At 36.8% G+C, this 10,254-nt stretch overlaps 1 protein-coding gene across 1 annotated transcript; it reads right to left on the reverse strand.

Moving 5' to 3' along the window:
• Positions 1-348: 348 nt before the first annotated feature.
• Positions 349-10,019, reverse strand: LOC148736762 (adhesion G protein-coupled receptor D1-like). Its single transcript, XM_088750975.1, has 18 exons — positions 9,666-10,019; positions 8,520-8,549; positions 7,518-7,882; positions 7,131-7,320; positions 6,487-6,591; positions 5,758-5,845; positions 5,179-5,269; positions 4,641-4,690; positions 4,237-4,375; positions 3,988-4,082; positions 3,672-3,774; positions 3,417-3,567; positions 3,173-3,257; positions 2,894-2,960; positions 2,105-2,187; positions 1,840-1,960; positions 1,001-1,042; positions 349-827 (listed from the first exon to the last, which is right to left on the reverse strand). Exons 1-18 carry the CDS (start codon positions 9,694-9,696, stop codon positions 651-653), a joined length of 2,013 nt encoding a protein of 670 aa, XP_088607101.1. The 5' UTR covers positions 9,697-10,019; the 3' UTR covers positions 349-650.
• Between the last annotated feature and the right edge of the window lie 235 nt (positions 10,020-10,254).

Here is a 10,254-nt window from a genome sequence, read left to right on the forward strand (position 1 = left end):
ATCTGAGGAAGATTTTCTTTCACGGTGATGAAATCCTAACCATTTCTAATGGATACTCATTGGTGAGCAAGTTTAAGTTTGAAAACAAAAAATGTTTTTTTCCTTCTAAGATACCCTTGGTAGCTCCCTTACTCTCAGGAATTGTCTCTTGGATGTGGTTTTGGATTTCTAGACCATCTGACCTTGGTTATATCCGGTACTCATTCTCGACATAAAGGATACTTCTCATGATGATTACTTGAACTGTTATATTATTATAATTTGGATCAAATGCAAAGCTATCCGAGCCTCAGCTTCAGAAGGTTATAATAATAATAATAATAATAATAATAATAATAATAATAAAAATAATAATAATAATAATTTAATATTTATATTGCGCAAATTAACATGTGGATATGATCAAATGCGCATCACAACACTTTTCGGGGGACTTTGGCCGGACTGCATCAGCAGTTTACAAACAATCGAAGGAAACGTGTTTGAAGATGCCCCCTCCCCCCAGTTCCCAGTAAACAGGCCATACCACATTACAGTAATCTCGTGAGCGGGTTCTTATCCAGCTCTTCTGAGTCGTACCAAACTTTCTAAACGAACTTAATTTAAGATATACACAGATCTAGACTGTGGAAAAAGACTACGATGTCGATTCAGATCTCAGGGACTTCAACACCACTTTCATTGTCATTGCGAGGCTGGACAGGAATATTCCTCGGAAAAACGATATTCCCCTCAGTTTCATTCACTTGCGAGGCTCGCTTAATGCTCGCTCCTTCATCTATAGTTGGGGTGACGCCAGTGATCCTTGTTTTAAAGCGAGATCTAATCTGCAAGGATAAGGTGAAATCAAAACGATTACAAGAGTTTTAAAACTGATCGTGCTTTGAATTGGATCGACATAACCATGGAATTAAATTTCTTATTTCAAAGTCGAAGCCTAGCTAGAAAGAAATCTGAACAAAGGTACAAAGAGAGCTAAGAACAACATTGAATAACATACCTCTGAGTTTCTTACGCAGTGAAGGAGAAATATTAAGAGGCCCTGTTAAATCATAAAGTGGGATATCAAGTTTACGCCTGCAGTATACCTTTTTTTATTGCCTGTGTAGACTCAGAGAGCTTTCATCTACGCCCAGTTCCCTTAATATGCAATTTCATGGCCAGAAAAATGTCCAAATTATTGGAATTAATCACAAGTTCTCTATTTTTACAAGTTGCTTTACACTAAGTTTAGCACCTGGTAATCTACTAGGCACGACAATATGCGTGACAGTGAGAGTACTTATATTATAAGATCAATATTATAAGATCAATAATATAAGATAAATTTTATAAGATGAAGAAAACCATCATCATTGCAGATTCAAGATCGTGAGATTGGTTTTATAATTTAATTTTCTTATTTTTAATTCCAGAAAATTAAATTTTTATTTTTTCTTATCATTGTAAAGAGTGATCGGTGTTTTTATTTGACAACATTAGAATCTCGATTGTCTGTTTTTTATTTAATTTTTTTTTTCTCGTTAACGTTATTTACTTAAGAACGCTATAACTGTTGAAAGCTTAATAGCCGTAGGGGGTCTATTTTTCAAGTATGTGGTAATGGGATAGAACGGATAGAACGTTCGCTTAAAAAGGTAGTCGAGTATGGGAGAGAGCTGAGAATTCATAATAAACAGTGGTGAACTTGTGTTCTCGCATGAGTAGGGTGTATCTCATATGAGTAGAGATAAACTCTGATTACTGACTTCAACTTTGGTGAGATTTATCAAAACAGAAGTAACCCAGTTAGCCACCTCATGTTGAACGGAATTCATTTTAAAGTTGTGTTTAGTTTACCTGAGTGGAGTTGAGGAGTGTGAAAATGTAGGCGAACGCTTTGTGCAAGGACAACAGAAGACCAAATAGCCACGTGATCCCCAGCAAAGGAATCATCACCATGTATGCCCTGACACCAAGCCTACAAAATCATGGAAAAAAATTAAGAAGAAGAAGATAGGTTGCTTTCATTTTCGTAAGTAGATATTACTTGTACAAGGAAGCAAAGAAAAAGGCGAATGGCTCACCGTGATTTATATTCTACTGGCGCCACTGACATACTCACCTTATTTGTTCACTGTGTTTGTCTTTCGCCTGATGCATGATTGTCATTTCCTTCATAACTCGCCCCAGTAGCATTACGTTTAACTGAAATAAAAGAATATGCACTTATCAAACTAAATAAAAAATAACATGATTTTGAGGTAGAGCAAAGTTTGCACTTGAGGTAAAGGACGTAAAAAGTTTGGCGCTTTCCCCTCCTTATCATTCCACCAAGTTTCTCAGGTTTACCTGAAAATGCGTTCGTACACATTTATGTACCTGGGTGGAGAGGAAGAAAAGCACTGTAGACACAAACTGTCTCGCCTAACAACACAAGACAATCAACCGACAAAGTTTCGAACCAGAGGCCTGTTTCTCGAAAGTCTCGGTAACTTAACAGGCCTGTAAAGCTGTTCTGTTTTCATTCAAGATGTAGATTTAAAAATGTTTGAAAATGATACAACAAACCTATTAGCTTAAGAAACAGAAAAGGACTGGTTTGGGTGCCCGAACCTGCTTTTTTATCCTTTAAATTTTGATTTGAAAACATAGCTTCGAGTCCGTTAAGTTACTTGGACTTTCGAGAAACGGGCCCTTGGACTTCTTAACCTGCCGTCCAGCGCGATAACCGCTTAATGGGTCCTCTAGCAATGAGGTGTCCCAAAGAAAAACATACACTTTACACTTCGCGGAATACTATCGAACATGAGGTTAGAGGTAAGTGGTAAAAAAAAAAAAAAACATCGTCACGATTCTAACGATAACTGAAGGCAAAACGTGAAAGCGAATAAACCTTGAGAATTCAACTTACCAACTCAGTCAGCACAACGAAAACAACAAATATCCATATCATCCCGTTAGCAGATGAAATCCAGCAGCTGAAGTAAATTAGGTATCGGAGACTTTGATAAATTATCAATTAATGATTTATTATTGTGTACATGCACGTACACAGTATCCTCTATGCCCGGTTTGCTTACAAGTAAAAATCACAACGGAAATGACAAAATAGAACAAACAAACGAAAAGGCAGAAAACGAACATTCGTGGCAGACTCATGGATCAGGAGAAAAAAGTCTTCACTTCTTACAATTTTTCACTGACATAGCTTGTAATCCCCTGTTCCCTTCCTGCTGCAATGCCCAGCGATATGGAGACGATAAGGGCGGGTAGACCTATGCATTTGAAACTCGAAGTGATTACAATGTCAAACTACAATGCTATGATGATGATAGTAGTGATGGAGGTGATTACAATGGTGCAGGTAATTATTCATGTTTTCCTTTTCAAACAATTATCAATGAGAGTATGACAAGTTTTGAATGCATTTTTACCCCATGAAAATCCATGTGACACCTTCATCTTGTCGTTGATGTTGTAAACTTTTACAACAAATAGGTAAAGATAAATTCCTTCGACAAGCATCCAGCAGAAAGCGGCCATCAGGAGATACTGTACTAAAGCTGCTATTGTAACACAGGAAGACTGCACAGGATAGAAAAAGTGGCATGGACTGAATAAGTTAAGAGCAGGTTACTTTCATAAAGACTAACACAAAGAGACTCTACTTATTTGATGTAATATCTCACCTTGTTCTCCGCAGCACCAATTCCGGTTAGAAAGATAATTTGCCCTGCACCAAGTGAGCTGACTAAACTCACTCGGATCTGAGATAAAGGTCCCCGCATGTCTCTAATCAAAATTAAACAAATGATTTGTAAGAGGACTCCTCCATATCAGTTCTATCCTCATTTTATACAAGGCCATGTTATATACTTTGGGAAACAAAAGATAATTCGACTTGGCTCATATCTGTTTACACGTCTAAGCTGATAATAGTTGTTGTTGGATCTAAAATATCGGCTTGCTTTACAATGCTTCCATGAAATGATGTCAGATACTTACGTAAGAACAGCATAACTGATGATTGTTAAAGTGATTCCAACTAAAGAGAAGGAGAAGCCCACGTATGTAAGAATATTCAGCGCCTTTTCGTCAGTCTTGAAAATGAATGCAAAAAACAGAGATTTAATGATGATTACAGAAAAAGGTTACATACCTTACACCCCGTTTAACACCGACGCGGGAAAAAGCGCCACGCCCATACATGGTGCCTTCTGAAAGCAATGTATGTATCTTCCGCAATATCCCTACCTTAATTAAACTGTTACCGCTTGTTTCACTGTAAAACTGCATAAGAACTCCGAAGTGAGTTAGATGATTGCAGCTGCACTCTGTGTAAGTTTCGTTCCTAGAATGTAGGAGACATCCTTGCCCTGACCATCTCGAGGGCCTGCAGAAAGCATTTAGAAAACAGTCGTAAAATTTCCCTTCACCCTCCCCCACTAAAAAAAAAAAATTAATAAACGAAACAACTGACATTTCGATCGACCACGTCTTATACGGAGGTCTGAGAAAGAGGAAAAGGAAAAGGAGTAAGAAGTGAGCACACTATATGATGTGCCACTCACAAAAGCCTCACCTGTATGAAAGAAGAGTCCTCAAGAAATTTGATAATTGGAGTGAACGATTTCATTAGTTAATTCAAAGTTATTTACCTGTTCTCGAAAGTATTCCAAAACATGCAGCTTGTGTCCAAAGTTGCAGGCTAAAACCGTGAAATAACCAGTATTTTTAAGTAATTCAGCGTCTTGCGGGCTAATTTATATGGAGGTGAAAGTGCTCCCGCCGCAATGTTCCAGACTTCTCCCCCATTTGTGATAAATTTGAAGAGTTGCTTCCCAATATTTCTAGTCTAGTTTGCCTCTCTTTGCGTTAAAAAGAAAGAAGGCCTTTAAGCCATAATAAATCTAATGCTAACAACTAGTAATATAAAATAAAGTCCACAATAACAACAACAACAAAAACGACAACAAAAGTCAAACAAAAACAAGACTAAAAAGAGGAAACAATTGGATATATATGAATAGAAACAACGAAAATGCAGACAGAAACACGGATGGTACAGGAGAGATGCGTTAAGAGAGAGAAATTGGCAAAGTTTGCTCATATTATCCAGATATACTAAAGCTGTTTAAACTCTTTTAAATAGTTATAAACATGGCTGCAACTGTCTCTTGATTAAATACAACTTACCTTTAGGTTTTTAAATCTCAACGTGATATTCTTCCTGAGTTTGGTGTTCCTTGGCCATATCGTTGCAGACAAGATAAATGTGTTGATGTTCCTAACCATGATTCCCAATCATTTTGCAAAATGCTTAGATAAAAAAAGCTATTATGTGCACTTATTTCATCACAAGTCTTGAAAACTCCGTCGAAATTTCTTTATGGACCAAAGTCGACAAAGCGAAGTTTCTTTATGAACCAAAGACGACTAAGCGGAAATCCTTAATTCCTAGTCTATCTTTTTAATATGCATTCAATTATTTTTCTATGTATATCATTCAGATGTCAAAAGTCACTCGAAAGACCAACAAATAAACAGAAAAACAAGACAGATAAAAGTAGACGAAAAAAAAAAGATAAATGTTCTTAAGGACAAAAAGAAAATTGATAAAAATTTATTAAAAGAAAATCAAAACAAAAGCGAAACAGAAATTTAATCTGGGATCGAGCACATTGCTCTAAACTTGCCTGGTGTAGCTTATCTACACACCAAAAGAGAGCTATAAAAACATGAAGATACTATATATAGAACTAGGTTTTAGCAAACCTTCGTTCGTTGAAAGAGGCAGAGTTGGCTTGGTTCGGTTGGAATATTTCATGGAGATCTTTGTAAATGACCGCAAGTGCCACTGATCCTAAGACGTAATAGTGGAGGCAATTTTAATACTACTGGTCTAATAATAAAAAGAAGGACAAGCAATCACGACTTTAAGACCTTACAAGCCAAGTGGCTAATTCAAATGGTATGCCTTACGTTTGAATAGGAATAAAATATATCGATCTACGGACAAATAAACAAATAAATATAAACAAACAACCAGATTAAAATCTCAGTCATTCAGTTTGAATTTTCCTTCGTACATGAAACCCAGCCCCCTTCTGACCATAGCCCTGATAATCAAAATATAACAAAATATTCGAACCTGATTGGTTATCACTAGCCTGATTTAAGCACTTATAGGAGAGTGTATGCTTCATGCTTGTAATTGGGCAATGTAATAGGAAGGTTAAAGGGATACTATGAAAGTAGACAGGACGTGTTATGTGCGCTCGCTGTTGCCGCGCTTTTCGCCGAGTTCAACGTTGTTGTTGTTGCTATTTCTGTTTTTTTGTTTGTTTTCTTCTGAAAACATATTACTTATGTTTAGTTTCTTTTCTTAAATTTGTCATAGATTTTATTAATTGGCAACAGGACTTCGTGTCGTCTAATTCTTTGTTTGATTAAAGCCCGAGTTGGACTACTTTTAAAAAAATGAAAAATATATAACTCTCCAACCGTTATCCAAGCCTGCAGTGGGAAGGCTGAGAGAGTTTTCTCCTTTATCATCCCCAAGTTGGACATCACTCTCATTTTCGTTAAAAATCTTCCTGACCAAAATATCTGATGAAAAAAAAAAAGTATTTTAAGCGCAGGCCAAAATAAATGAGGATGCTTTCGTATTAGTCACAAGTTACCGTTCACAAAATATTTAGGCCTAGAAGGTTTGAAAACAAATACTTAGAAGAATTCAAAGCAAGCACTTTGGAATGATCCCTATTGAAAGGAGTGTTCTCAATTTGAACTTCGGATAAAGTGTAGGTGATCATTTTTTAATCATAAAACATGTATTACCGCGACGGATTCGAAAGTTTTTTTTCTTTAATGCACTCTGTTGCGAAATTGTATGGTATTGAAAGACTCCTTGGATACAATCGGTGCGCAATAGGAATTCGCTGGTATGAACAGCCTTAATGGGGGTTTTATACATGTCGCCAACAGGAATCGATGAAGGGTTGATAGAGACAAAGCTTTCAAACAAAGTCAATAGTTTAAAGCAAGTATTGCCCTAGCAGATTTTTCTTAAAAATGCCATGAAAAATGCATGAAATCGGTATCAGAAATCAAGAGAACTCCCAAATCAGCTTTTAACATTTACTCACCTGCATGTTCACTACTGATATAAATCTCAGGTGCGGTTTGATTAAGATGGTGCTGTGAATAATTCCCGATGAACTCCTCCAAATCAGTAACGGAGAGAAGAGCACGCTCCGTCTTTTCTTGATCTATTTTAATTCCAGAACGGCATATCACTTCTTCTAGGATGGTGTCGACAAGTGTCTTGCTTGGAAACTGAGAAGGTTAAAAATAAAAAAGTTTCGAGCAGGAATAAGACGGTGGTTAACGTATGTCATCTAGTAGCCTTACTCGTGAAGGAATAGATAAATGAATGGAATACAAAAATTATGCAAAAGCTCTGTAAAGAGTGAAAGGAACACTAAGAAACATTGGGCGCTAAAAAATGTCACACAAGACTTAAATGCACGTACTTCGATTGCTGATGTTAGCTTAATGGAAAGAAAATGCCGTCTCGTTGCCCAGCATTGTTTCACTGTAATACTTCCCATATACGACGAGTCTGTTCTATTTGTCATGATGATAGAGAGGTCTCTGCGAGGCCTACTGCATCTCCACATTTTCTCACAGCGCGTAGTCCAACTGGCCGACTGTCCGAAACAAGACGCCAACTTCTTACACCAAGATTTACAACATTCCTTGTCAATAGGTGGTTCTGTTTCATTGAAACATATCAGCTTATGCCAGTTCTGACGCCATGGGCCAGTCTTCTGCAGGCACTCCGTACCGTTAAGTGCTGAGTGACTGAGATTTTTGTTATGGATGGAGCAATGACTACCTGCGTTAGAAAAGTGAACATTTAGTGGAAGCATTTAAAAATGTCAACGATGTTCCTCGTTTGCACACATACTGTATTTTATTTCTTTTACAAAATAATCTTTTTTGTAGATCATTTTTAATTCCACTCACGTCCTGTTCCATGGACTTTCAGAAAAAAAAATTATAGTCGGTAGAGAACCCAAAGAAATTTTTGATTGCTTTTGTCCTTCTGTTTTTATCGCTTTTCACTCATTATCAGTATTATTGGTCTGTAGAGAAAATTACAGAGTTATTCGATGTTTAGACCCTCAGTTTTTTCTGACTAGACTTATCTTTTCTTATTAATTTTTTAACTAACTTTTTTTTTGGGATGGTGACCCGCTTTAAGATTGAAGTGACAGTGTAAAGTTTATAGGCCAACACCTTCCCCTGTTTTTTCGTTTTTTTTTTTTTTTTTGTCTTTTCTTACATCTTTTGAAGGGACATTTACCAGCAATAAAAAATCAGTGATTTTCCCGAGTAGTTCGCTTCTTAAGATTTATTTAGCGATAGATGATACATTCAGTGTCAAGCCTTGACGGCAGAGGTGAACACCTCAGACAATGTCGATCTCTTAAAATGTCCTATTCCCTTTTTCCTACGAAGAAATTACAAACCTTGTGCTGAAATTAGCATGATCTTAGTCGCTGTGGGAGAGATGAAACCAGACAAAATGTAAATCACCAGTCATAAATAATAACTCCCTAATTCATAACCATGACAAGGCAAGGGGGGTGGAGTGGGGGGAGGAAGGGGGATTTGGCAGAAGAAAAAATTGCGAGACAAGCACTACGATAATAAGATATCCATGGAAATGTGGTCTTAAAACGAACAAATGTTAGAGAGTTTATTTTTCCGATTACGTCATCTCTAGTGGAACATCTGTAAAGTTTTTCATTAATCCTCATTTATGAAAAAAATCTGCCGTCGCAAATTAAAAAAAAGTAAACCATCATATCTTTTTTTCACCACTAATAAAGGGAAACGTGTCAGTGGAAAATTTGACAAACGAATACCGCCCGTGTCAGAAATGCACCTTCACGGCGACAGTAAATAGACTGAAGTGTGTCGCCGCTATGAGTTTGTTAAGGAGAAAGAAAATTAATTGCAACCATTAAAGCGGAGTTCTAGCGACTCATAACATAGTAACCGATATATTTGAAATATTTAAGACCATTTTTTTTTTGTTTTCTGAGCTAACTATTCCTTGAAAAGGTTTTTGTCACGGAAGAGCGCTTGTGTCGACAGAGGGGTCTAGAAAATACATCTGTTTGAAAGGAGATCGCCGTTACGTTTTGTCCTCACTCGGGCGAAGGACTACGTTTATTGTATAGAGGAAAATTAGGATAACATGGTAGAGATCAATGACAACATATAAAAGAGATTAAACACAGAGCGAATCATACATAAATCGCCGAGAAATTTTAGAAAAGGGAGCAGATTAATTTGTTGTGTTCCGGTAAGGTAAATTTTTCTACCTACATGTAATATACATCTTGTTTGTAATTCGCTTTTACTCATAGTTAAAAGAGGACAAAAGGGAACATCCAAAATAGAAAAAAAAGCTCCCGTCTTTCCAATTGTTTTTATTTCTTCCTATTTCTTTTTCCTCACCAGATTTTCACGTCTATTAAGTGCGTCAATACAAGCATCAAGAAATTGTGAAAGCATTCTGTAATAATATCAGAGAGAAAACGTAACAGGAAGTTACTAAAACTGCCTCTAGCTACGCTGCACCGAATTGGTTTGATACAAGTACTTACCAAGAACGATCAATAGTCCAAGCAATGGCATTTTTTTGAGAAGCTCCGTCCAGGTGAAAGGATTTTCCCTTATATCTAGGGATCCAAGATAATCCGGCGATGACAATATCGACAACCGCAAATTTGCCCTAGCGAATTAATATCTCTTATTCAGACTGCTTCACTCGGGGCCCTACATAGCTGAGATGTAATACAATCGAGAGAGGGTAAAATAAAGAAGGGCCAGTCTCACTGAGCGCGGAGTGAGACGCTAAACGGTTAGATTCAATGCTTTGTTTTCACTTTATGGCTTGATAACTTAGCTTTTAAGCTCATAGATCCATTATAACTTCTCTGACGACACATTGACACTACTACGCGTCTGAACAGGTGGATGATGGATAGAATAATTTCGGTCCGTATCAGATGGCAAAAGCTTTTTAAAAAGAGAAGTTTTTGGAGGTTTTATTGAAATTTTTTTTTCCTTTAGCATTTGTATTAGACTCGTATTCAGTTTCTTCAAGCAACATAAGTTTGAATTTGTGCTTGTTCCTATTGAGTACTTGCTATAGATTAAACACAAAACAATACAAAGCTGAACAGAAACGAT

This window comes from Stylophora pistillata, chromosome 2, assembly GCF_964205215.1.
Source record: "Stylophora pistillata chromosome 2, jaStyPist1.2, whole genome shotgun sequence".
NCBI classification, from domain to species: Eukaryota; Metazoa; Cnidaria; class Anthozoa; order Scleractinia; family Pocilloporidae; genus Stylophora; species Stylophora pistillata.

Excerpts from the sequence above, each read along its gene's own strand:
- LOC148736762 (XM_088750975.1), bottom strand. The coding sequence starts at position 9,696 with ATGCCATTGCTTGGACTATTGATCGTTCTTG. Across the intron at positions 1,961-2,104 it reads AAACACAGTGAACAAATAAG|GCTTGGTGTCAGGGCATACA; the intron begins GTGAGTATGTCA and ends ATGATTTTGTAG. Across the intron at positions 828-1,000 it reads ACTGCGTAAGAAACTCAGAG|ATTAGATCTCGCTTTAAAAC; the intron begins GTATGTTATTCA and ends TTATCCTTGCAG.